General features: G+C 43.5%; 2 protein-coding genes, 1 long non-coding RNA gene and 2 other non-coding genes across 14 annotated transcripts; 1 reads left to right on the top strand and 4 right to left on the bottom strand.

Moving 5' to 3' along the window:
• Nucleotides 1-1,872: 1,872 nt before the first annotated feature.
• LOC130516141 (uncharacterized) lies at nt 1,873-10,029 on the bottom strand. Of its 5 annotated transcripts, XM_057016959.1 has the most exons (12): nt 9,932-10,029; nt 9,564-9,832; nt 8,539-8,606; nt 8,029-8,146; nt 7,210-7,302; nt 6,857-7,086; nt 6,378-6,692; nt 6,150-6,287; nt 5,976-6,069; nt 5,593-5,870; nt 4,911-5,407; nt 1,873-2,730 (listed from the first exon to the last, which is right to left on the bottom strand). In XM_057016959.1, the coding sequence occupies exons 6-12, from the start codon at nt 6,971-6,973 to the stop codon at nt 2,523-2,525; spliced, it is 1,647 nt and encodes a 548-aa protein (XP_056872939.1). In that variant the 5' UTR covers nt 6,974-7,086; nt 7,210-7,302; nt 8,029-8,146; nt 8,539-8,606; nt 9,564-9,832; nt 9,932-10,029; the 3' UTR covers nt 1,873-2,522. The 5 variants fall into 5 exon arrangements, with proteins under 5 accessions (XP_056872939.1, XP_056872938.1, XP_056872942.1 ...); XM_057016958.1 differs by lacking the exon at nt 8,539-8,606; XM_057016962.1 differs by lacking the exon at nt 8,539-8,606 and having other exon boundaries at nt 6,857-7,083.
• Nucleotides 10,030-10,040: 11 nt separating this feature from the next.
• Nucleotides 10,041-11,645, top strand: LOC130516145 (uncharacterized). The gene is made up of 2 exons (XR_008947369.1): nt 10,041-10,372; nt 10,544-11,645. It is a non-coding gene; the product is annotated as an uncharacterized LOC130516145 (long non-coding RNA).
• A 1,506-nt stretch (nt 11,646-13,151) lies between these two features.
• LOC130516142 (uncharacterized) lies at nt 13,152-20,145 on the bottom strand. Of its 6 annotated transcripts, none has more exons than XM_057016968.1 (11): nt 19,183-19,246; nt 19,005-19,083; nt 17,602-18,905; nt 17,096-17,213; nt 16,313-16,752; nt 15,960-16,189; nt 15,482-15,795; nt 15,254-15,391; nt 15,080-15,173; nt 14,697-14,974; nt 13,152-14,511 (listed from the first exon to the last, which is right to left on the bottom strand). In XM_057016968.1, exons 7-11 carry the CDS (start codon nt 15,557-15,559, stop codon nt 14,011-14,013), a joined length of 1,089 nt encoding a protein of 362 aa, XP_056872948.1. In that variant the 5' UTR covers nt 15,560-15,795; nt 15,960-16,189; nt 16,313-16,752; nt 17,096-17,213; nt 17,602-18,905; nt 19,005-19,083; nt 19,183-19,246; the 3' UTR covers nt 13,152-14,010. The 6 variants fall into 6 exon arrangements, 5 of the variants coding, with proteins under 5 accessions (XP_056872948.1, XP_056872945.1, XP_056872946.1 ...); XM_057016965.1 differs by having other exon boundaries at nt 16,313-16,405; XM_057016966.1 differs by having other exon boundaries at nt 16,313-16,405; nt 18,649-18,905.
• A 1,703-nt stretch (nt 20,146-21,848) lies between these two features.
• Nucleotides 21,849-22,012, bottom strand: LOC130516676 (U1 spliceosomal RNA). The gene has a single exon (XR_008947566.1). It is a non-coding gene; the product is annotated as a U1 spliceosomal RNA (small nuclear RNA).
• A 3,561-nt stretch (nt 22,013-25,573) lies between these two features.
• On the bottom strand, nt 25,574-25,661 carry trnay-gua (transfer RNA tyrosine (anticodon GUA)). The gene is given in 2 exon segments: nt 25,574-25,609; nt 25,625-25,661. It is a non-coding gene; the product is annotated as a tRNA-Tyr (tRNA).
• Nucleotides 25,662-27,367: the final 1,706 nt, after the last annotated feature.

Below are 27,367 nucleotides of genomic sequence, written 5' to 3'. Positions count from 1 at the left end.
TCCTGATAATAAAGCTGTGTTCCGTCGAACTCCGGTGTTGCATTTGGGTTCTCGTCGGGTCCCTGACATCTGTCTGTCTGCAAGAATTTAAGTAGTGACAAGGAAATTGTGATGCCACAGAAGCTAAATGTCAGTTTTTATTTTCCAGGCTGGAGACAACCGCAGCATTCCTGGAACGGACCGTGTAGATGAACTGGCTGAATACTTGGTGGAGCTACGAGAGCAGACAGGATTGACCCTGAACAATCAACAAGTTAGCACCATTCTGGGTTTGTGGCAGAGTCTGGACAAATTTGACAAAGACAGGATTGTGTATGCTGCAAGACATCAGGACCGGTTGCTAACTGGACGCTTCAGGTCTCCTAAAAAGAAGGCTGTGCTCACTCCTGGGGTAGAAAGCACAAAACGGTGTGTTCTTGGCTCAAGTGGTTCACCAGCTCAGTGGCCAAACTGCTGTCGCCTGATTGAGACCATCTTCGTGAGGCTGTGCAACATTCACACGAGCCCCAAAAAAAGAGAACACAGCGTATCTCGATGGTCTCTAATTTTACAGGACTACAAAAAGATCCGGCAGCTGGTTCTGTGCAATGGGACGCTAATGCAGCAGACGACCTTTCAACGTGTAGTGAACCAGACCACCCTCATGCAGTGGTATAACCAACAGTTGAAGGGTCAGGAGGTGTGTTCTTTTGCAAGGTGTGCAACTGCCAGTGGCAGCTGACCCATTGCCCTTTGCAAAAACAAAACCCATCTCTCTGCCACAGTACCAACAGCAGCCCCCAGTTACCAGCTGCACACATACCATATGCCAGCAAATACAGCTGGACAGGCAAAACCGAGGGTGCGGCGAATTGATCCTGCAGTTGCCTCCAGTGGACCATCAGCCACCCTCTTTCAGTCCTCGGTCACACAAGCTCCAGATTCCTCAGCTCCCAACAGAGAGAGGCCCATTCTGCCGAAGTTTGTAGTGTCGCAGCTTGTTTTGGTACCGCAGCTGACCATTGCCTCTGATAACACTTCTCCTGCTCCAGAGCCCCATGTTTCCACTCTCTCGGATGTGAAACAAAAAAAGCATAATCGGACGGTCACTACTAATTCTTGTAGAGCTTGCGGACAGTTCAGGACGGTGGAGACTGGCCACAGCCAGTACAAAGGAAAAATATACTGTCCAAACACTGAGGCTCTCACCACATTAGGCGAAAGGTTTCACTGGCTGGTGGAAAATTATGTTGGCTACATTAAATAGTAAGTGTGCTGTTCTAAACAAAATAAATCTTTGCAGTCTTGTCCCGTTAAGTGACTCATAATTCAATGTGATATTTCAGTATCATCGCCACGTTAAAGAAAAGCAACGGCCAGAGATGGAACCAATAAATGATGAGTGGGTTAAGGATTACTTCAAGTACATTCAGTTCTTCCCACAAGTCTCCTGCCATCTAGAGATGTGTGTGGACAGAGCCATTTATGCGACTTCAGCCTGACCCTCAATGTGGAAGTGACCATGAGGAGAACGGCCCAGGAAGCACACACACCTCTGAAGCAATGGTTGGTCATGGCCGAAAATGACATAGCCACCAGCTCCCTGAAAAGATTCTGCAAATACATTCTCGTCAGGAAATCAGAGCCAGTCAGTCAGACGCGCCACTCCACCGTCAACGGCAAGATCACCACCTGAACATCACATCAAGGTGACTCTTTGCTCCAGATCCTGGGCACTAAAGTGTGCCAATATCAAAGCTTACACTAAAATGCTGGTTATATTCAAGGTTCTGGTGGCGGCTCCCGAGAGGACAACCGCTGTGAAGGATGCAGCGCCTCAGCCATGTCCGTGCACAGCAACATCAGCAGCACAACCGGAGGTAATCCATTAAAAACAAGCTCAAGTTTGAGTAATCGGTGACTGTCGGATAAAGTCGTGTGTTTTCTTATTAGGTGACTTATGAGGGATGGCACAAAATGTGGGAGTCTGCTCCCAAAGCCTGACGTTGCACGGCTGAAAGAGGATGAAACCAATGGACTCTTCCGGAAGGCTGCATCCTTTCAGGGCAAACATGGAAAGGATGAAGTGGAGGAAGGTCCTGAAGGATGACAGGATGTGGTTTCATCCCCCAGAAGTGCCTGGAGTGGTAGGCAAGACTGTTCCATTGGCAGACTCCTTTTTCTGGAGACCAGTAGGTGTGTGGCGTTACAGCCTGCGGTGTCCCAGAGCTGCGTGCCCGGCACAGGAAAACAAGCGCTTTTCTATATCGTTGCGGTTACTCTCTGCGTGCAGGACTCCCGGACATGGCCGACTCCCTTTCAGATAGCCAGCATATAGAGAGGCATGTCACCAAAAGGGACCTGTCCCATTATGCAAGGAGATTCACAGTTCGGGCCCAGAAGGTCAGACACACTGAAAGGACCGGCGGGAATGGATGCGAACCAGGTCCATCTGTTCCAGGGCAATGATGACGTCGATCGTGTGTGGGGAAAACCAACAGAAGCACCTCAAGTGCATACGAATTTTGTGCCACCTACAACCTTCACAGCTCTGACGTGGAGCTTGTCTGGTTTTTCCTGAAGTTATGATGATCTTTAGCTTTATCCACATCCAGGAGGAGGTTGTGGACTTTTACTTCCTTTCTGGAGACCAACCGTACTGTGAAGTCTGCAGACAGTCCTGGAGACGCCGTAGTGACAGCAGAGGGCTCAGGACACCGTCCAGGGTTTGGTTGATTAACCACCATGTCTCTAAAGGCAAGAGGGAAAAAAAGTCAAGTTGAATATTTACATTTGAATGATTTACCATTAAAACTTTCTTTTCAGCACTGTGGCCAAATTAACCAAGAGTCACAGTGTTTTAGATCCACGTATCCCTTCTTCCCTTAGTGGTGAAGACTTCATGAGCTTCTTCACTGATAAAGTTCTAGCTATTAGATAAATAGCTAACCAGGCCATCCCAACAACTGGACCATCACCAGATGTGCTGACTGTGGGAACATACAGGTTCTCCAATGAGCCCTTAAACTCCTTCAGCCCTATATATTTTTCTGAGGCGTCTTCGCTAATTCATAAATCCAAGACCACCACGTGTCTTTTAGATCCCATCCCAACACACCTGTTGAAGGATGTTTTACCATTGATAGGCAGATCTATCCTGGACCAGATCAATGGTTCTTAATGACAGGTTAAGTACCCCAGTCCTACAAGGTGGCAGTGATTAAGCTGTTGCTTAAAAAACCATGGAACCACATGAAAACCACTGGATCCTGACGTATTAGCAAATTATAGGCCGATATCCAACCTTCCTTTTATCTCTAAAGTTCTAGAGAAGGTGGTGGTGACCCAGTTACTGCAGCACCTGCAGAGAAACAGGCTGTTTGAGATGTTTCAGTCAGGCTTTAGAGCTCATCACAACACAGAAACAGCACTTCTTCAAGTTACTAATGATCTTCTCATAGCTTCAGATCATGGACTGGTCTCTATGCTGGTTCTGCTGCAGCACTAGACTGGTTTAGATCATACTTATCTGATAGATACCAGTTTGCCCATGTCCATGGTGTTCCCTCCTCACACAGTAGGGTTAGCCATGGAGTTCCTCAAGGCTCTGTACTTGGACCAATCCTCTTCACCTTGTACATGCTTCCCTTAGGGAACATTATTCGGCAGCATGGGATAAATTTTCATTGTTATGCTTATGACACTCAGCTTTATTTATCCATGAAACCAGAGGAGACAGAGAAGTTAGTGAAGAGGACTGGTCCAAGAGAAGAGGGAGATGGGACAATGGAAGCACTGAGGCGTATCCAAAAGATGAGGAAATTGTGTTGCAACCCTATGGTAACGTAGGGGTAAGGTGGTACGACCGGGGTAAGGTAGTACGACCGGGGTAAGATAGTACGACCGGGGTTAGTTAGTACGACAGGGGTTAGTTCAGGGGTGGGCAAACATTTTGATTCGTGGGCCACAATGGGTTCTAACATTTGACAAAGGGGCCGGACCAGGAGCGGATGGATGGATGGAGTGCTTTGGTAACCTCACCTCATTGGAGAAAAAATACACATCTTGGGATATGGAGAAAACATGTGCTTTAATTTCAAATGAAAATGAAGAGAAGCATTACAACAAAATATCTGACTTTGGAATGAGTCTTAAAACACTTAAAATCAAATGATAAAATGTGCCTTTTTAAAAAAAAATTAATAACCATTTCTATTTTAAAGCACTGAAAGTTCTGTTATCCTTCAGGATATCACCATCACTCTCCTCCTGACTGTCTTTTTTCTAGTGGGAAAACACCAGAATTGCAGTGAAAATATAACATTAACAAGGTTTATTCATTTAATTTTTCAAGTTTGGCGGGCCGGATTAAAACGTTTAACGGGCCGCGTGTGGCCCCCGGGCCGTAGTTTGCCCATGCCTGGGTTAGTTAGTACGACAGGGGTAAGATGACTGGGGTAAGTTAGTACGACAGGGGTAAGATAGTACAACAGCGAAAACCTGGACATCCTTCCCCACAGATGACGACGTACAGCCATGGTATAACATACATACGTCTATCTGTTACACGTAGCCTCTTGTATGAGGGATATTCAGCTGGAGTCCATCCCAGCTGCCGTCATGGTGACAGGCATGAATGAATCGCTCACTTGTTTCAAAATAGCATTTTCAAGATTTACTTTATTCATCCCCTCATAGGGAAATTGAATTTTCAGCACAAGCATTGACCCTCCTGGCACCTTGTGTGTCTGTGTGTGTCTAATTTGGTCTTTTTCTTTCCTTTTGTTTCTTTTATTGATTTTCTCTGTATTTGGTCGTTTCATTGTATTTCCTGACTATTGGTTTTTAAATCAAACATTCCTCTGAAGGACAGGAATGTCTCACATGTTTTGTGAGACATGTAATCATTCTCATGCTGAGGTTCTTCTTACACGAAGTCGCTCATTAGGCCCGGAGGGGATTCCACCGAAGCTGATCCAGTTTTCATCAAGCTGCCGTTTGTCTGTTGCTCGTCAGGATCATCTAGCAGGTTTTGTGTATCACCAGCTGGTCCTTGTCTTTGGCCCAGTAATTTGTCCTGGACGGAATGATCATCCAGGCTTTCTATCATCTTCACTGCTTCCGTTTCCACTTCTTTGTTCAGGGATCTTTGTGAACTTTTTAAAGAAAGCACAGCGATTCCCTCGGTAGAGCATTGGCTCGATGATGCAGGCCTTGAGACACCAGTCGCAGCTCTCTGGTCCATCTGCTCCTCTCTGCTGATGGCGGTCATCTCTGACAACATCTGATCTTCACCGAGGCTCTTTGGCTTCTCCACTTCTGGGGAGCTTCGCTTTGAGTCCTGTTTTTTGCGCCTCTTCTCTTTTTTCTCCTCGTGCTCCTGCTGTTCACCATTGTTCAGCTGGCTCTCCTCTAGCTTTGTTGGTTTCTGCATATAAAATCAAGAACATGAATTAACTTCTGTACAACCAGGTCTAAATATGTGTTCAGCCTACTTTCACAGGGGCCCTGGACCTAAAAAGCAGTTTTAGCATCTCTAGTGAAAATATGTCCTGAGAAATATTGACCAATATTTTGATGTGGAAATTTGGAAGTGAGGTGAAGCGGGTTCACCTGTGATGGTGGAGATTCATCAGGAGTCTTTTCAGTGGGCTCAGAGTCAGCTTTGTCAACAGGTTCGGACCCACCCAGGACAATTGCTTTGGTCTCATCTGGCTTTTCACTGGGTTTCATGTAGGTTTTAGCAGCATGCAGATGATTTGAAGAGCTTTTTTTGGTCTCCTCTTCCTTTACACTGGCTTTAGTGTAGGTTTTAACAGAGCGCATATGCTTAGACCATCCCTGTGTGGTTCTTTCAGACTCCTGCCTCCTCATGGTCTCTCTGCCGGAGTCTGTCATACACAAATTATACCAGAGATTAATTCCAATTTGATATTTCAAATCAAAGTGTTAAAGACATGCGGATATCCTGAGAAGATCATTTAAAAAGCCCATACCTTTCTCCTTTGTGTTGTTCTTTATTTTCTTCGTTATTTCATTCATTACGAAGTGAGCTTCTGTGTTTGGGTTTCTTTGCGCTTTTCCCTCAATCTGAAGAAAAGTCAACAATCTGATGGTCAAACAGAGGCTCACACCGTTCTACAAGCCAAAAACGTTGCGTGCAGACTGACCACGAGCTTGTTGTTGAGATCCTTCACTTTTTCCATGAGAAGGGAAATTTCCTCAGTCGCGGCTGCCGTTTTATTCTTCTCTGCTCGTAGTAGCTTTTGATGCAAACTGTTGGTCAGGTCAGCTTTGCGTTCTACCGCCTACAAATCACAGATATGTTCTGGTTGTGGAACATTTGAAAATGGATCAGTAAATAATTGGCATGAACGTGGCATCGCAGGTGAACAAACCGCAGCTCTCTCCACCGCCTCCTGGGCCACTTTTTTCTGTTTGTCCAGTTCTCGTAGCATCTTATCTCTGGTCTCCATCTCTTTCTTAGCCAGCAGCTGTTGCATGTGTGTGATGGTCTGCTCATGCTTTTTCACTTTAGTTTGTTCCTTCAGAAAGATCAGGTTGTTGTCCTTTATTGTCTTCTCAGCTGCTCGCAGCTGCCTTCTGTAGTTTCTGTGCTGCTCCTGCCACGCGCGAGTGTCTTTGGTGTACTGTGCCTTTAGCTCCTCAAACTTGTTTTCTGTAATTTTGCTCTGCTGCAGACGCCCTTGTGCCTGCACAATGATAAAACCAAGGATTTTAGGACACCACTAAGTCTTCAAAAAGAAAAAATCTACTACAATCTAACAGGTTGCACATATATAAAAAGGCATAAAAATACAAATTTCGAGGAAGAAAAATGTATTTTAAATCCAACAGCAATAAGGGGTGGGCCCACCTGTTTTAGTGTTCGGTTCTCGAACTTGACCTTCTCAAGCTGAGTTTGAAGATCATCGATCACAGTCTTTAAACGCTTCATCTGCAGTTCTTGAGTTGCAAGAAGCTTCTTTGTCATTGCATTTTCGTTTTTAAGAGTTGCATTCTCAGTGTTGGTCTTGACAGCAGTAGGCCTCTGGCAGTTTGGTGGCTGAGGAACGTGAGGCACAGTCCCGAGCCTAAACCTGCCTGCTAAGTAGAGCACAGTTGAGTTTGGTTATTTAGCTATTGTGCTCATCCACGTTCTTAAGCTTTAAGTCAAAAGTGCAGCATTTATTTTTGTTTCCCCATTAACTTCAGTGAAATTGCCTGTACCTTTCTGGCTGTTCTCGGTTCTTTTCTCAACAGTACGGGGATTCTGGCACTTTGGTGGATGTGGAACATGAAGTACAGGCTCAAACCCAAAGGCTGTAAGGGAGAGAAGACTTGAGGTCAATAATACCAGTGATACCAGTGAAACGCCAACAAGCACTTTTTGTTTACCGTTCTTAATGTTGATAGAAATATTTAATTCTCGAGCTTCTATTTTAGGAGGTGATGGGCTCCTGCATTTGGGTGATAGAGAACCTTCTGAGACGGATTCCCGACTCTTTGAATGTTCTCTATCAGATGTTTGGCTACAATCTAAATCAGGACTTGACCGTTTCATACTGTGATGTGACAGACGACCAGTCAAAGATGTGGAAAAGGAAGATGAGGAGGAGGGTGATGCGGGTAGTTCTGGGCTTTCCAGTTGCATATGCTTCGTTTGTTTGTCTACAAAATATAGTTAGATATATAGTTATAACTAAATATGTTATTTCTTAAACTTTGACAACCTTGCCCTTTATATTGGCTTTGTTGTTTATGCTTTGATATAGTTTGATACAGCCTCATCAAAGCTTTACATGTATATTACATGTAATGCTTTGATGGCACATTACATGTATATTAAATGTAAGGCTTTGATGACACATTACATGTATATTAAATGTAATGCTTTGATGACACATTACATGTATATAAATGTAATGCTTTGATGACACATTACATGTATATTAAATGTAAGGCTTTGATGACACATAGGTGTATGGGGAGGGAGAGGGAAGGGGAGGATCTAATCTTCAAAGTAGAGATGGAGTCAGCCTCCCGTACCTGGACAGGGAGCTGGTTCCACAGCAGGGGGGCCTGGTAGCTAAATGCTCGGCCCCCCATTCTGCCCCTAGCTACTCTGGGGACCACAAGTAGACCAGCATTCTGGAGTGTCAACACACTGAAAATATAAAGAGACTTGAATATACCATGACATGGCCACAATAGGCAGCTGCTCTCAATGGCTTAGCTCAACATAAATATGAATAGTTCACTATGAGTCTTCTTTACTACCATTCAAGTTATGAGAAGCAATGTGATGTTTGTAGACAGACGTAGAGCAGCACAGACACAGCAGGTAGGTAGTAGGGATGAACATTAACAAGTATGTAGCTAGTTTCTGTTATTGGTAAGCAGTAATACGTGTTGAACAATCAATACTAGCGTTTATTGCCCGATAAGTGATACCATAGGCTTTCCTTAGCTTACGTGTATATAGGGGATATATAGAATAGATGCTGCTCTCCACTGACAACACGGTTCAGTTTCTCTTCTCTGGCCATTAATTCTCACCATGAGCTCTCTCCACTCTTTGGGGCGCTTAGTAGGCTCAAGTGTCGGCCTGTGGTCCACTGTTCCATCTGTATTGAAGGCTTTGAATCAGTGAGCCGTAGCTTTACCCTTATTGTAGCCTTGGCAAGATCATCGTTTTCACCCCATCCCACAAAAACCAGCTCCTTGATAGCTCGAATGACTTAAATCTTTATTAAAAACATGTACACTAAAATAACATTGACTAAGATGAGTAAAATGTTTAAAATTCATAAAACCAGACTCAAAACTGAACACCTCTGGAATTCCCAGCTACGAAAGGCATTCTCAAGTGACCCCTGCCTAGAAACCTCTCCCTTGTCTTTTAAATTTGAATTTATTGATGGATGTTTTGCTAGGGCTTGAGGCAGAAGCCCCCTCTAGAAGATGACAGGTTATGCTGAGAGCTGGCCCTGGTTCCACTGGACTCCCTCTGCCTACATGGCTTTTGGTTCAGTATTGTCTTTTGTTTTTTTAGACGTAGACATAGAATTTTCCTAGTCTTCTGATCTTTCTGATAGTTTTTCCTGAATTATTTTCTTACGGTGTTTTACACCCTTAATTGTTTGGTTGAAAATGTACAAGTCTAAAAATATGTTGGCCATTGGGGCTGGAGGAGGGGGGTGCTTCAGGTTGACAGGACGGCGATTTGTGACACTGAAGCTGATCTAGCTGATTCTGCGTGATCATAGACTTGTTGATGGTGTGTCAAAATCATCGAGTATGTTTCTATTATCGCCATCTGATCCTTGTCTTGGGCCCAATAATTTTTCTAGGGAGTAAGAGTTCTCACGTTCCCTCGTTCTCACTGTCTTTGTTTCCACCCCCTTGTTGAGGTAACCTTTTGAAGAAGTAGAGCTTTGATTTTGGGGTGCCTTAACCCCTGCTGCAGGTATTGAGTCACCAAACACAGAACTCTGGACCATCTGCTTCTCATTGGTATTTGCGTTCGTCTCTGACGACAACTTTGACTGCACTGCTTCTGGGGGGAAGTGAAGTGATTTTACCTGTGTTGGAGATTCACCGGGAGTCTTTTCCTTGGTTTCATTGGCAGTTTTGGCATCAGGAAGGGTCCTGTTTCTGGTGTCTTTTGGCTTTTCTTGGGTGTTAGTGCCAGTTTTGATGGTGGACCAAGGTTTGGAAGAACTCAGGGTACCAATTTTGCCCTCATCTGTCTTTTTATAGGTGTCAGTATCAGTTTTGAAAGTGGCCAGAGGTTTCGAAAAGCTTTGAGTCCCCTTGTCGGTCTCTGCTTTTTTGACCTCCCTGCCAAAGTCTGTCCAACACAAATTATACAAGAAATTAATCTCCGTTTTGGTTTTTCAAACCATATAGTACAAGTATTAAGTTGTCTTAAAAGAAAAGAACAATGTACCTTTCTCCTTTGTGTTATCCTGCTTTACTTTTGTTACTTCTTTCATCGCAGAATCAGCAGGAGTCTTTGTGTTAAAGAATTGACCAGCAACGGCCAGAGATGGAACGGCCAGAGATGGAACCAATAAATGATGAGTGGGTTAAGGATTACCTCAAGTACATTCAGTTCTTCCCACAAGTCTCCTGCCATCTAGAGATGTGTGTGGACAGAGCCATTTATGCGACTTCAGCCTGACCCTCAATGTGGAAGCGACCATGAGGAGAACGGCCCAGGAAGCACACACACCTCTGAAGCAATGGTTGGTCATGGCCGAAAATGACATAGCCACCAGCTCCCTGAAAAGATTCTGCAAATACATTCTCGTCAGGAAATCAGAGCCAGTCAGTCAGACGCGCCACTCCACCGTCAACGGCAAGATCACCACCTGAACATCACATCAAGGTGACTCTTTGCTCCAGATCCAGGGCACTAAAGTGTGCCAATATCAAAGCTTACACTAAAATGCTGGTTATATTCAAGGTTCTGGTGGCGGCTCCTGAGAGGACAATTAAAAACAAGCTCAAGTTTGAGTATTCGGTGACTGTCGGATAAGGTCGTGTGTTTTCTTATTAGGTGACTTATGAGGGATGGCACAAAATGTGGGAGTCTGCTCCCAAAGCCTGACGTTGCACGGCTGAAAGAGGACGAAACCAATGGACTCTTCCAGAAGGCTGCATCCTTTCAGGGCAAACATGGAAAGATGAAGAGGAGGAAGGTCCTGAAGGATGACAGGGTGTGGTTTCATCCCCCAGAAGTGCCTGGAGTGGTAGGCAAGACTGTTCCATTGGCAGACTCCTTTTTCCGCAGTCACCTTTTTCTGGAGACCAGTAGGTGTGTGGCGTTACAGCCTGCGGTGTCCCAGAGCTGCGGTTACTCTCTGCGTGCAGGACTCCCGGACATGGCCGACTCCCTTTCAGATAGCCAGCATATAGAGAGGCATGTCACCTAAAGGGACCTGTCCCATTATGCAAGGAGATTCACAGTTGGGGCCCAGAAGGTCAGACACACTGAAAGGACCGGCGGGAATGGATGCGAACCAGATCCATCTGTTCCAGGGCAACGATGATGTCGATCGTGTGTGGGAAAACCAACAGAACCCCCCCCCCAAGTGCATACGAATTTTGTGCCACCTACAACCTTCACAGCTCTGACGTAGAGCTTGTCTGGTTTTTCCTGAAGTTATGATGATCTTTAGCTTTATCCACATTCAGGAGGAGGTTGTGGACTTTTACTTCCTTTCTGGAGACCAACCGTACTGTGAAGTCTGCAGACAGTCCTGGAGAGGCCGTAGTGACAGCGGAGGGCTCAGGACACCGTCCATGACAGGCATGGGCAAACTACGGCCCGGGGGCCACACGCGGCCCGTTAAACGTTTTAATCCGGCCCGCCAAACTTGAAAAATTAAATGAATAAACCTTGTTAATGTTATATTTTCACTGCAATTCTGGTGTTTTCCCACTAGAAAAAAGACAGTCAGGAGGAGAGTGATGGTGATATCCTGAAGGATAACAGAACTTTCAGTGCTTTAAAATAGAAATGGTTATTAATTTTTTTTAAAAAGGCACATTTTATTCATTTGATTTTAAGTGTTTTAAGACTCATTCCAAAGTCAGATATTTTGTTGTAATGCTTCTCTTCATTTTCATTTGAAATTAAAGCACATGTTTTCTCCATATCCCAAGATGTGTATTTTTTCTCCAATGAAGTGAGGTTACCAAAGCACTCCATCCATCCATCTGCTCCTGGTCCGGCCCCTTTGTCAAATGTTAGAACCCATTGTGGCCCACAAATCAAAATGTTTGCCCACCCCTGAACTAACCCCGGTCGTACTAACTAACCCCGGTCGTACTATCTTACCCCGGTCGTACTTTCTTACCCCGGTCATACTTTCTTACCCTGCTCGTACTGCCTTACCCCGGTCGTACCACCTTACCCCTACGTTACCATAGGGTTGCAACACAATTTCCTCATCTTTTGGATACTCCTCAGTGCTTCCATTGTCCCATCTCCCTCTTCTCTTGGACCAGTCCTCTTCACTAACTTCTCTGTCTCCTCCGGTTTCATGGATAAATAAAGCTGAGTGTCATCAGCATAACAATGAAAATGTATCCCATGCTGCCGAATAATGTTCCCTAAGGGAAGCATGTACAAGGTGAAAGTACAGAGCCTTGAGGAACTCCATTGCTAACCCTACTGTATGAGGACACCATGGACATGGGCAAACTGGTATCTATCAGATAAATATGATCTAAACCAGTCTAGTGCTGCAGCAGAATCAGCATAGAGACCAGTCCATGATCTGAAGCTATGAGAAGATCATTAGTAACTTGAAGAAGTGCTGTTTCTGTGTTGTGATGAGCTCTAAGGCCTGACTGAAACATCTCAAACAGGCTGTTTCTCTGCAGGTGCTCCAGTAACTGAGTCACCACCACCTTCTCTAGAACTTTAGAGATAAAAGGAAGGTTGGATATCGGCCTATAATTTGCTAATACGTCAGGATCCAGTGGTTTTCATGTGGTTCCATGGTTTTTTAAGCAACAGCTTAATCACTGCCACCTTGTAGGACTGGGGTACTTAACCTGACACTAAAGAACCATTGATCTGGTCCAGGATAGAACTGCCTATCAATGGTAAAACATCCTTCAACAGGTGTGTTGGGATGGGATCTAAAAGACACGTGGTGGTCTTGGATTTATGAATTAGCGAAGACGCCTCAGAAAAATATATAGGGCTGAAGGAGTTTATGGGCTCATTGGAGAACCTGTATGTTCCCACAGTCAGCACATCTGGTGATGGTCCAGTTGTTGGGATGGCCTGGTTAGCTATTTATCTGATAGCTAGAACTTTATCAGTGAAGAAGCTCATGAAGTCTTCACCACTAAGGGAAGAAGGGATACGTGGATCTAAAACACTGACTCTTGGTTAATTTGGCCACAGTGCTGAAAAGAAAGTTTTAATGGTAAATCATTCAAATGTAAATATTCAACTTGACTTTTTTTTCCTCTTGCCGTTAGAGACATGGTGGTTAATCAACCAAATCCTGGACCAGGGGTGGGCAAACATTTTGATTCGTGGGCCACAATGGGTTCTAACATTTGACAAAGGGGCTGGACCAGGAGCAGATGGATGGATGGAGTGCTTTGGTAACCTCACTTCATTGGAGAAAAAATACACATTGGGATATGGAGAAAACATGTGCTTTAATTTCAAATGAAAATGAAGAGAAGCATTACAACAAAATATCTGACTTTGGAATGAGTCTTAAAACACTTAAAATCAAATGAATAAAATGTGCCTTTTTAAAAAAAAATTAATAACCATTTCTATTTTAAAGCACTGAAAGTTCTGTTATCCTTCAGGATATCACCATCACTCTCCTCCTGACTGTCTTTTTTCTAGTGGGAAAACACCAGAATTGCAGTGAAAATATAACATTAACAAGGTTTATTCATTTAATTTTTCAAGTTTGGCGGGCCGGATTAAAACGTTTAACGGGCCGCGTGTGGCCCCCGGGCCGTAGTTTGCCCATGCCTGGGTTAGTTAGTACGACAGGGGTAAGATGACTGGGGTAAGTTAGTACGACCGGGGTAAGATAGTACAACAGCGAAAACCTGGACATCCTTCCCCACAGATGACGACGTACAGCCATGGTATAACATACATACGTCTATCTGTTACACGTAGCCTCTTGTATGAGGGATATTCAGCTGGAGTCCATCCCAGCTGCCGTCATGGTGACAGGCATGAATGAATCGCTCACTTGTTTCAAAATAGCATTTTCAAGATTTACTTTATTCATCCCCTCATAGGGAAATTGAATTTTCAGCACAAGCATTGACCCTCCTGGCACCTTGTGTGTCTGTGTGTGTCTAATTTGGTCTTTTTCTTTCCTTTTGTTTCTTTTATTGATTTTCTCTGTATTTGGTCGTTTCATTGTATTTCCTGACTATTGGTTTTTAAATCAAACATTCCTCTGTGAAGGACAGGAATGTCTCACATGTTTTGTGAGACATGTAATCATTCTCATGCTGAGGTTCTTCTTACACGAAGTCGCTCATTAGGCCCGGAGGGGATTCCACCGAAGCTGATCCAGTTTTCATCAAGCTGTCGTTTGTCTGTTGCTCGTCAGGATCATCTAGCAGGTTTTGTGTATCACCAGCTGGTCCTTGTCTTTGGCCCAGTAATTTGTCCTGGACGGAATGATCATCCAGGCTTTCTATCATCTTCACTGCTTCCGTTTCCACTTCTTTGTTCAGGGATCTTTGTGAACTTTTTAAAGAAAGCACAGCGATTCCCTCGGTAGAGCATTGGCTCGATGATGCAGGCCTTGAGACACCAGTCGCAGCTCTCTGGTCCATCTGCTCCTCTCTGCTGATGGCGGTCATCTCTGACAACATCTGATCTTCACCGAGGCTCTTTGGCTTCTCCACTTCTGGGGAGCTTCGCTTTGAGTCCTGTTTTTTGCGCCTCTTCTCTTTTTTCTCCTCGTGCTCCTGCTGTTCACCATTGTTCAGCTGGCTCTCCTCTAGCTTTGTTGGTTTCTGCGTATAAAATCAAGAACATGAATTAACTTCTGTACAACCAGGTCTAAATATGTGTTCAGCCTACTTTCACAGGGGCCCTGGACCTAAAAAGCAGTTTTAGCATCTCTAGTGAAAATATGTCCTGAGAAATATTGACCAATATTTTGATGTGGAAATTTGGAAGTGAGGTGAAGCGGGTTCACCTGTGATGGTGGAGATTCATCAGGAGTCTTTTCAGTGGGCTCAGAGTCAGCTTTGTCAACAGGTTCGGACCCACCCAGGACAATTGCTTTGGTCTCATCTGGCTTTTCACTGGGTTTCATGTAGGTTTTAGCAGCATGCAGATGATTTGAAGAGCTTTTTTTGGTCTCCTCTTCCTTTACACTGGCTTTAGTGTAGGTTTTAACAGAGCGCATATGCTTAGACCATCCCTGTGTGGTTCTTTCAGACTCCTGCCTCCTCATGGTCTCTCTCCTGGAGTCTGTCATACACAAATTATACCAGAGATTAATTCCAATTTGATATTTCAAACCAAAGTGTTAAAGACATACAGATATCCTGAGAAGATAATTTAAAAAGCCCATACCTTTCTCCTTTGTGTTGTTCTTTATTTTCTTCGTTATTTCATTCATTACGAAGTGAGCTTCTGTGTTTGGGTTTCTTTGCGCTTTTCCCTCAATCTGAAGAAAAGTCAACAATCTGATGGTCAAACAGAGGCTCACACCGTCCTACAAGCCAAAAACGTTGCGTGCAGACTGACCACGAGCTTGTTGTTGAGATCCTTCACTTTTTCCATGAGAAGGGAAATTTCCTCAGTCGCGGCTGCCGTTTTATTCTTCTCTGCTCGTAGTAGCTTTTGATGCAAACTGTTGGTCAGGTCAGCTTTGCGTTCTACCGCCTACAAATCACAGATATGTTCTGGTTGTGGAACATTTGAAAATGGATCAGTAAATAATTGGCATGAACGTGGCATCGCAGGTGAACAAACCGCAGCTCTCTCCACCGCCTCCTGGGCCACTTTTTTCTGTTTGTCCAGTTCTCGTAGCATCTTATCTCTGGTCTCCATCTCTTCTTAGCCAGCAGCTGTTGCATGTGTGTGATGGTCTGCTCATGCTTTTTCACTTTAGTTTGTTCCTTCAGAAAGATCAGGTTGTTGTCCTTTATTGTCTTCTCAGCTGCTCGCAGCTGCCTTCTGTAGTTTCTGTGCTGCTCCTGCCACGCGCGAGTGTCTTTGGTGTACTGTGCCTTTAGCTCCTCAAACTTGTTTTCTGTAATTTTGCTCTGCTGCAGACGCCCTTGTGCCTGCACAATGATAAAACCAAGGATTTTAGGACACCACTAAGTCTTCAAAAAGAAAAAATCTACTACAATCTAACAGGTTGCACATATATAAAAAGGCATAAAAATACAAATTTCGAGGAAGAAAAATGTATTTTAAATCCAACAGCAATAAGGGGTGGGCCCACCTGTTTTAGTGTTCGGTTCTCGAACTTGACCTTCTCAAGCTGAGTTTGAAGATCATCGATCACAGTCTTTAAACGCTTCATCTGCAGTTCTTGAGTTGCAAGAAGCTTCTTTGTCATTGCATTTTCGTTTTTAAGAGTTGCATTCTCAGTGTTGGTCTTGACAGCAGTAGGCCTCGGGCAGTTTGGTGGCTGAGGAACGTGAGGCACAGTCCCGAGCCTAAACCTGCCTGCTAAGTAGAGCACAGTTGAGTTTGGTTATTTAGCTATTGTGCTCATCCACGTTCTTAAGCTTTAAGTCAAAAGTGCAGCATTTATTTTTGTTTCCCCATTAACTTCAGTGAAATTGCCTGTACCTTTCTGGCTGTTCTCGGTTCTTTTCTCAACAGTACGGGGATTCTGGCACTTTGGTGGATGTGGAACATGAAGTACAGGCTCAAACCCAAAGGCTGTAAGGGAGAGAAGACTTGAGGTCAATAATACCAGTGATACCAGTGAAACGCCAACAAGCACTTTTTGTTTACCGTTCTTAATGTTGATAGAAATATTTAATTCTCGAGCTTCTATTTTAGGAGGTGATGGGCTCCTGCATTTGGGTGATAGAGAACCTTCTGAGACGGATTCCCGACTCTTTGAATGTTCTCTATCAGATGTTTGGCTACAATCTAAATCAGGACTTGACCGTTTCATACTGTGATGTGACAGACGACCAGTCAAAGATGTGGAAAAGGAAGATGAGGAGGGTGATGCGGGTAGTTCTGGGGGCTTTCCAGTTGCATATGCTTCGTTTGTTTGTCTACAAAATATAGTTAGATATATAGTTATAACTAAATATGTTATTTCTTAAACTTTGACAACCTTGCCCTTTATATTGGCTTTGTTGTTTATGCTTTGATATAGTTTGATACAGCCTCATCAAAGCTTTACATGTATATTACATGTAATGCTTTGATGGCACATTACATGTATATTAAATGTAAGGCTTTGATGACACATTACATGTATATTAAATGTAATGCTTTGATGACACATTACATGTATATTAAATGTAAGGCTTTGATGACACATAGGTGTATGGGGAGGGAGAGGGAAGGGGAGGATCTAATCTTCAAAGTAGAGATGGAGTCAGCCTCCCGTACCTGGACAGGGAGCTGGTTCCACAGCAGGGGGGCCTGGTAGCTAAATGCTCGGCCCCCCATTCTGCCCCTAGCTACTCTGGGGACCACAAGTAGACCAGCATTCTGGAGTGTCAACACACTGAAAATATAAAGAGACTTGAATATACCATGACATGGCCACAATAGGCAGCTGCTCTCAATGGCTTAGCTCAACATAAATATGAATAGTTCACTATGAGTCTTCTTTACTACCATTCAAGTTATGAGAAGCAATGTGATGTTTGTAGACAGACGTAGAGCAGCACAGACACAGCAGGTAGTAGGGATGAACATTAACAAGTATGTAGCTAGTTTCTGTTATTGGTAAGCAGTAATACGTGTTGAACAATCAATACTAGCGTTTATTGCCCGATAAGTGATACCATAGGCTTTCCTTAGCTTACGTGTATATAGGGGATATATAGAATAGATGCTGCTCTCCACTGACAACACGGTTCAGTTTCTCTTCTCTGGCCATTAATTCTCACCATGAGCTCTCTCCACTCTTTGGGGCGCTTAGTAGGCTCAAGTGTCGGCCTGTGGTCCACTGTTCCATCTGTATTGAAGGCTTTGAATCAGTGAGCCGTAGCTTTACCCTTATTGTAGCCTTGGCAAGATCATCGTTTTCACCCCATCCCACAAAAACCAGCTCCTTGATAGCTCGAATGACTTAAATCTTTATTAAAAACATGTACACTAAAATAACATTGACTAAGATGAGTAAAATGTTTAAATAAAATTCATAAAACCAGACTCAAAACTGAACACCTCTGGAATTCCCAGCTACGAAAGGCATTCTCAAGTGACCCCTGCCTAGAAACCTCTCCCTTGTCTTTTAAATTTGAATTTATTGATGGATGTTTTGCTAGGGCTTGAGGCAGAAGCCCCCTCTAGAAGATGGCAGGATATGCTGAGAGCTGGCCCTGGTTCCACTGGACTCCCTCTGCCTACATGGCTTTTGGGTCAGCATTGTCTTTTGTTTTTTAGACGTAGACATAAAATTTTCTTAGTCTTCCGAACTTTGATAGTTTTTCCTGAATTATTTTCTTACGGTGTTTTACGGTAATTTACACCCTTAATTGTTTGGTTGAAAATGTACAAGTCTAAAAATATGTTGGCCATTGGGGCTGGAGGAGGGGGGTGCTTCAGGTTGACAGGACGGCGATTTGTGACACTGAAGCTGATCTAGCTGATTCTGCGTGATCTTAGACTTGTTGATGGTGTGTCAAAATCATCGAGTATGTTTCTATTATCGCCATCTGATCCTTGTCTTGGGCCCAATAATTTTTCTAGGGAGTAAGAGTTGTCACGTTCCCTCGTTCTCACTGTCTTTGTTTCCACCCCCTTGTTCAGGTAACCTTTTGAAGAAGTAGAGCTTTGATTTTGGGGTGCCTTAACCCCTGCTGCAGGTATTGAGTCACCAAAAACAGAACTCTGGACCATCTGCTTCTCATTGGTATTTGCGTTCGTCTCTGACGACAACTTTGACTGCACTGCTTCTGGGGGGTTTCCTGAGGGAAGTGAAGTGATTTTACCTGTGTTGGAGATTCACCGGGAGTCTTTTCCTTGGTTTCATTGGCATCAGGAAGGGTCCTGTTTCTGGTGGTTTTGGCTTTTCTTGGGTGTTAGTGCCAGTTTTGATGGTGGACCAAGGTTTGGAAAATCAGGGTACCAATTTTGCCCTCATCTGTCTTTTTATAGGTGTCAGTATCAGTTTTGAAAGTGGCCAGAGGTTTCGAAAAGCTTTGAGTGCCCTTGTCGGTCTCTGCTTTTTTGACCTCCCTGCCGAAGTCTGTCCAACACAAATTATACAAGAAATTAATCTCTGTTTTGGTTTTTCAAACCACATAGTACAAGTATTAAGTTGTCTTAAAAGAAAAGAACAATGTACCTTTCTCCTTTGTGTTATCCTGCTTTACTTTCGTTACTTCTTTCATCGCAGAATCAGCAGGAGTCTTTGTGTTTTTGACCTAGATTGTGGTCGAAGATCAGATAGAAAAATCTACACATCACCATTTAAACAAACAGACACACTATGCTACACCACAAGCAGAATCTTGTGCACTGACCATGAGCACGTGGTTGAGATCCCGCACCTTTTCCATGAGGACTGAAATTTCCTCAACTGCAGCTGCTGATTTTTTCTTCTCCGCAAGAAGTAATTTTCGATGTAAATTGTTGGCCAATTCAGCTTTTCGTTCTATCGTCTATTAAACACAGAAAACAATATGTTCAGTTTCTGAAAACTTGCAGATAATTAGCAAATGAACATACCGCAGCCCTCTCTTCCGCCTCCTGGGCCACTTTTCTCTCTTTTTCTAATTCTCCTTGCAGCTTTTCTCTGGTCTCCAGGTCTTTCTTAGCCAGCAGCTGTTGCATGTGTGTGATGGTCTGCTCATTTTTTATCTTTCATCTGTGCCTTCAGAATCGTCTGGTTGTTGTCTTTTATCGTCTGCTCAGCTGCTCGCAGCTGCTTTTTGTATCTCGTGAGCTGTTCCTGCATCACGTGAGTGTCTTGGGCGTATTGTGCCTTTAGCTCCTCAAACTTGTTTTCTGTAACTACTTTGTTCTGCAAACGTGCTTGAACCTGCAGAATGAAAAATATATTTTAGGAACTCATGAAGGTTTCAAAAATCAAACCGCTTACGCATATAATATTCTCCAATATACTCAGTGGTGGCTGGTAAAAAATATTCTATGTGGGGTTGTGTTCCATGATGCTACTGATGAGCCATGAGAGTAAAAGTCAGCTACGATGTTAATTTCACTGACTACAAATAATGTTATACCATGGTCAAACAATGAGGTACAGTTTTTGAACTGTGTGGCAGACAGAGGAAGATGGAGCTACATAGCGAGACCTGAAATGAGGTTTAGCTGGAAGTTACCAATGGAAGCTCAGAGGAAACAAACAGGATACCGATAAAAGCTAAAAACACCAAAGACGATTACCAGAGAATCAAGGAACAAAGTGGGATAAACAGGAAGGATTAGAAGTTTTTTATACAAGGGATTGGAAGTGGTATAATCAAACGGAGTTGTTTAAAACTAGCTTTATGTTTTGTCACTTTTAGCATTTTTTACAGTTCATTGGTATTGAGCTCACTTTGAACAAACAAGTGTATGGAGAAAGTGGAACCGAATCGTATAGTCAACGCTGTGTAGTGGAAACGCGCCTATTGACGGGCTGCTGACGGGACAAATTTCCCTGTCTTCAAGTTGCTACTATGAAAAAGTCCCCTTTAACAGGAAGAAACCTTGAGCAGGACCAGGCTCATGTAGGGGGACCCTCCTGCTGATGGCCGGCTGGGTAGAGAGGGAGGAGAAGGAGGAGGACAGGTAGAGGATAGGATAGGTAGGAGAGGGAGGAGGAGAGGAGAGGAAGAGGCACAGAAACACACAAAAATACACTATACAACAGGTCAGCGGGGCCGGAGGTCATCATGCAGCTCCGAAGGCGGCGATACCTGTAAATGAACAGAGAAGGGGGGGGGGGGGGGGGGGGAGAAGCAGAAAAACTACACAGGAATCAGCATAACTAGTCTGCTTGATGAGGAGAGGAGAGGAGACCATGACCCAGTGGGGTGACAGAGGCCTGTCAGGTGATCATGTTTCCGGACCCTGGCAGCCTTGGCCTATAACAGCATAGCTAAGATGTGACCTAACGATCAGACGACCCCCTAAGTATGATAATTTGTCTGTCTATAATAGTAACTGGAACTATACAGGTATCGCCGCCTTCGGAGCTGCATGATGACCTCCGGCCCCGCTGACCTGTTGTATAGTGTATTTTTGTGTGTTTCTGTGCCTCTTCCTCTTCCCCCCTATCTCCCTCTCCTATCCTCTACCTGTCCTCCCCCTTCTCCTCTCTCTTTACCCAGCCGGCCATCAGCAGGAGGGTCCCCCTACATGAGCCTGGTCCTGCTCAAGGTCCTTGCCACTGTTGCTTGTCTGGGGTCAGGCCCTGGGATTCTGGAAAGCACCTTGAAACAATTTTGATTGTAAAAGACACTATAAATAAAGATTGATTTGACCAGCACCTGTATATAGTGGACACCATGTCTCTAAAAGCAAGGGATGGGGAATATTGACTGACTGGAGTCATGAAGACTCCATCTTTAAGCATCACTCTTTAGGATCCCTTAATTTAGCGCCTAAAGATTTCCTGTAATCTTAACACTTCAAATCCTTAACTGGAAAACACCTATGCACCCTAATTATTTTACATTTGTACATGTATGCACCCAAGTTTCATCTGTTACTTTAGCCCCACACACACACACACACACACACACACACACACACACACACACACACACACCAACACACCACACACACACACAACACACACACACACACAACACACACACCTAGGAATACAAAGATTTACACACCAACAGCACTAGAGCAGAATCTTTTGCTCCAAATTAAGTTTATGCAAAATCAGTTACAACCAACAGAAGCTCTTGCAATGTTTTCCCCCCCCCCCACAAGTTATCAGGGGAGATTCTTACACCTCTTCAGAGGTTGCTATGGCTTCAGTTGTCCACCAGATGTCACCATCACTGAACTCTTGAAGCTTTTAATCTTTTTGACACAATTGTTAGGAAAGCCTCAGTGCTTCATGAGGCTTCACTTGCCCACCCCTACTTCAGGGTTGCCTTGCCCTCACTAACTGACAACACTGATGTTGACATTTGTGTTCTAATTAAGTGGATTATTTTCAACAAGTTATCAGGGGAGAGCGCGAACGCAGTCCCCCACTACCAGAAATTATGCAGTCGAGATTCCCACATTTGGGGAATTCGCAGGGGTCAGCACAGCCGGAGTGCAATGGCTGAGCCTCGCCCTGGGTGAACCACCTTCGTGATCATGGTATCTCCCCTGCCAGGTAAGTATGAGTTGTACAGCGCACGTTTGGGGAGGTCTTTCACAGTGACACCATTCTCACTCACGAAGCCTGGAAATTATCACAATCACAAACACAACAGGATCCATTAGTGTTTATGTACTACATGCAGGATATTTTTACAGCAAAATCTGGATTTGAGCATAACGTTTTACTCACGGCTTGTATTTCCCATAATGCATAGCTGCGCCCCCACATCAGACTCTTTCAGAAATCATCTATTTGCTATGAACGTGCACCTAAAAAACACCTGATGGGGCAACAGCAGGTTAGAGAGCACCAAAGCTACAAGACACTGTAATAACATTTGTAATATAAACTGTCTGAGCCACGTTTAAACATTCAAAAGGAGACAATAGAAGTACACTTCCTTCCCTCCCCCGCCAGATGCGTCACTTCCTCGTCTGCCTGGTCACTAACGCACGCTACCGCCACCTGTGGTGAACAAGTGTAACAACATGGTGTTGCAGGGTGAAACATACCTCCATCCAGCTTCTGACCTCTTCCCCCTCACATGGTTCCAGTGGGGCTGGGCTCCATCCCTGCTACCTTCCAAGAGCCATCAGCAGGTCGGACCCTCTCAGGTCACCAGGGTACTGCAGGGCCAAGGATGATGCATCCACAGCTAAAACAGAAAAAAAAAAAAAATAAAAATATAAAAGTGAATCAACACTTGTCTGTTTCCAAAATGTAAAATGAAGTGTCATATAAAAGGACCGTGAACTGCAAGGCTGGACCTCGTTTACATACGATCTAAAAACAAAAACAGTGCTTCATTTATTCTCCATAATCTTGAAAGTAGAGATGGAGTCAGCCTCCCGTACCTGGACAGAGAGCTGTGAGTCCCTACCAAGTCTCACTCAGACTGCTCCCCCAAACATGTGGCCTCTCGGGATGCTGTTGGCGGTCCGGAGATCCTCGCCCCGCTGCCTCACCTGGAGATCCAGGCCACTGCTGCCTTGACCTTTTGCCATGTATAAATTGGCACGGAGGCGATTCTTCTGTGTGGCCATGTCCTCGACCTGCAGCTCCAGCCGCTGATAACAGAGACACTTCTGAGCCAAAAAGCAATACCACATAATCGGGAAAGGGAGGAATGGATTCCAGTTACTAGGACTTTCACTCAGTTATTCAGCTAAACAATAAATACAGAACTGATGCATCGTGACACGTGGTTGAATATGTACAGAACACAAGTTAAAGAGGGAAAGTTCGTCAAATATTAGAACTCTGTCTCCCTCTGGCGAGCGCGATCAAGAGGCTAAAATTAAAACATAAATTTGGATGTTCAGAGGTGAGAATAAAACACCAGAGCCGACCAGCTTCGAAATATGAGGGAGAAATATTTTTTAAAATTAGGTACAGACTTCATATGTCACCAGTATTTCCATTAATGCATCACGTTGGGAGTTTGTTCTAAATCGTCAACAAGTATGAAATTTAATGCATTTAACGCTTACAAGCTCGCAATCATATTATGATATAGCATATATACATATATTGCTTTTTTTTTACTAAAATGGAATCCAAGTTTGCTCCCTAAAATTCAATATACTGTAAACATGTATTTTCATGAAACGACCAAATATACATTTTGACTCGTGCGGACTTAAACTTATCAAAGTTAATTTCGCAAACAAGAGCAACATTTGGGTGCCTTTATTTTTAATTCCCCCATGTGGCAACGCTGTGACTTTGAACCAATTCTTGACAGATATTACGGATATAATCTTAGTTATTGGCCTTCGTGGCAACGCTGTTAACATGTTTGTTAGCCTTGCTTTAGCATATAAGCTAACAAATGAAATCGGTAAAAACTTGTTTAACGCTTTGTCTTGACCATCATATTTAATGACATTCCACACAATCAAATAGCACCGAGATGTCAAACCAAAAGACTCGATTACAAAATATGATAAGAGAAACTATTTCTTACTTTATCACCTCGAAGAATGTCACAAACACGAAGAACGTTTCTGACGTGGCTTCCTGGATCTAACAAATAGTTCCGACTACGTAATTTGATTGGACAAGTCGCCTTCCTCTAGCGCTGGGACTTCTTAAATGTAATATCACTCCGCTGTACAGGTGCCCTAATAACTGTTAATTACCTAATTGGCAACAGCCCCTCTCCCCTCCTGTTACCGAGCTGTGTCAAACAAACCCTCAAACCAATCAAACCTCTTCTCACTTATCACTACTAACTGATAAAATCTAACAAGGTTATGCTGAATATCAGCACTGGTGTGATTATTTTATTTTTCGACCTAATCACACCTGCGCTGATATTCAACAGCACGGCCTCGAGGATGATGTTGCTTAATAAATACGACAGCAGGGGGCGCTGTTATGCTGCTGTTGACTTGCATGATTGCGCGACAGTCATGTTTATCGATTCATTCTAAATGCGCGTTTTTTCTCTGGTATTCAGCAGTTAGGTCCTTCCTAACATGTGTGTGTGTGTGTGTGTGTGTGTGTGTGAAAGAGAGAGAAAGCTTGGCAAAGCTTCTACACTTGTTTAAATCTTTATTTCTAGATGTTTGTCTGTCTTTTTTTCTGCTAACACTTGGTCGAGTCCTGACCTTCAACCCTTTGAACTGTGGAGGCTGTCATGTAACACTGAGGTGTGAAAATACAGAAAGAGGTCTCCAATAAATCTCTCATTTAAGCAAGTTACTTCAATTAGCTGTAATAAATCAAACCATGCGTTATCTACCGTTTTGTACGCAGCTTGGTTATACTATTATTACAGTATTATTTTACTGTACCATATACTGTATATTTATCATACAGCATATATCGGTCGTGTCTATATGTAAATAAGTCATATCTTTATTTGTCTCCTGTATGTTTAACATATATATACAAACAAGAGGAAACGGTAAATGAATAGATACGTTTCAACCGTATCAACAGAGCAAACGCTACGCTGCGACAGGACTTCGGAGGAAGATATATTGACATATAATACGACCTTCATTCATATATTTAATCAATCACTTTAAAGTTGTTTTGGCGGCACATTCAGCGTTCCCGGAAGCGATTGAGAGAGAGCCAGTCTCGCTGAGCCAAAACGAGGGAATGGCGCCATCTAGTGGTCAAGAATACACTCCGCCCGTAGTGGGTGGCACGACCAGAGAATTAATGGAAACGGTTTCGGCCCGTTTAGCCAAAGAATTGACGACGTGTTTCGATTCCCCGACGTTGAGTGTATTATTTGCAAAGAACTATCGTCGTCTCTTATAACACGTAATTATATAACATTTATTCAACACTCCCCAAACATTTAATTTGAATTACTCGTTCATTGGATCTTTCCGCGTTTGGAACTTTGGACCATGATCCTGAGAGCAATTTACCATATAGCCGTTTAACATTTGTACATTAGAGCAATATTTCACAGTCGTCCTTCTTAAATCTGAGTACTACCTCGACTGAGTGTTTTCATTCACGCTTCTTGAAACAGTTGAACAATTGAAAGATTTTATGTTTTGGTTGCCTAATTGAAGTAAAAAATGAAAAATAATTGTTAAAAAAAAAAAAAAAATCTCTCCTTCGAGCCGGATTTGAACCAGCGACCTAAGGATTTCCGCTAGAACACGCTACAGTCCTCCGCTCTACCAACTGAGCTATCGAAGGAAGTGCTGCTGTGAAACTTACAAACACTAGATGGCAGTGCGTGTCTGTAAATGACTGGGGGTATTCGCATCAGTGACTGTGTGTTGCTCAAACCAGATGACCACATTGTAAAATCTGTTCCTATATTTACAGCATTTACTATATGCTCCTACCCACATGTTCCTACCCATGTATAAACTCACAAAGACATGCCTATATTTTGTCTGTAAATGCGACATCTCATATCAATCATCATGTCAGTGATTTACAAATATGGACCAATAACTTCTGACGACATTGTGTTATAGTCTCAGTAATTCAATTGGAAAAAAACAACAAAACACAGCTACAAAAGCTACACGAGTGATAACTCAGACCATAACCTCCATCTGACCCTCACAAACACACTGAGGCGCCCAGATTGTCCCTGAATGGCCTTTTCTAAGCCCCATCACTGAAGATGCATCTTATTTTGAAACCTTGCCAGACAGCTACCGTGGAACGCCACGTTATCAAATGTTAGACATAATAAGTTTAATTCCGGATGTGAACATTTGTGCCTGGCCAGTAAAAACATGCTTTGGCAACACTGAGACATGTGGTCAGAGGAAATGATGATAAAGTGCTCCAACCCTAAAGACTGCAGCCCATGTTTCATCCCTAAGTGTGGAATATATGGCTGCACCGATTGTGTTTCTTGGATTTGCTTCTGCACTCTGGTTGTTTAGAAATCAGAGCATGAAAACAAAGGAAACTGATGCATCACAATTGTTCATCTCTCTAGGAATCTTATGGCTGACTGACCAGCTTTGCCTGGTGGAATGAAGGGATCAACGAAAGATTCATTTAAATAGAAATAGATTTTTAAAGAAACACTTTCTGTAACTCATAAAATGTTCTGCTCATAGCATTTTTAGATAGAGTAATGTTGCTGTGGCATTACTACACTTTGATTTGTACTATGTAAACTTGCTAAAAGAATTGCAAAACAATAGGTTAAATATATTTGCAAACTGGTTTGAGTAAAAAAAAAAAGAATCACAGCTGTGAGCTCAGTGTGGACCTGCTGATTTATCTTCTCTTTTTTAAGCCTCATTACACAACAATTGCTGTCTGAAGACGCAGGTCAAGAGCATGTCGAGCACTCAGATCACCTGAATGCATCACGCACAACAGCAGCGGCACGCAGCAGCACGCACAACAGCAGCAGTTCTCAGCATGGCGTTAGCAGTTCTCTGATGCTCTCTATGGCTCTGTCCAGTCCCCTTTATTAGATGCACCCTCTATTTTCATGGCTTGACAAAACCTGCCACGGTACACATATCTGGTCCTACATGTGCTAATAATGGCTAATTGCAGCCATTCTGACAACTCATTCTGAAACTTGTGCTTTTATTTTGAAATGAGTAAAACCTTTGGGTGTTCAGATCACCTCTCTCCTCAGAGGTTCAATCCACATGAATCCCAAATCATCAGGCTAAGGTGATGGCATGAGGCCTCTGTGACTTCCCTCCCTGTCAGCTGCCTGTTTGGGCAGCATTCAGGTCCTGGAAGACATGTAACGCTCCCTATACAGACGCCTATTTACCCTGAGATATGAATTTTCCACAGCTATATATAAGCAACCAGCTGTGCTGTAGCAGTGGATGAGTAAAGGTTATTAGAGCTCCCTGAGAAAGGGATTCCAACCAGGAGGAATTAGCAGTTATCTTCAAAATAAGGACGGG

The sequence above is a fragment of the Takifugu flavidus genome, chromosome 19 (assembly GCF_003711565.1).
Source record: "Takifugu flavidus isolate HTHZ2018 chromosome 19, ASM371156v2, whole genome shotgun sequence".
NCBI classification, from domain to species: Eukaryota; Metazoa; Chordata; class Actinopteri; order Tetraodontiformes; family Tetraodontidae; genus Takifugu; species Takifugu flavidus.
This window is presented reverse-complemented; position numbering and strand designations above follow the sequence as displayed.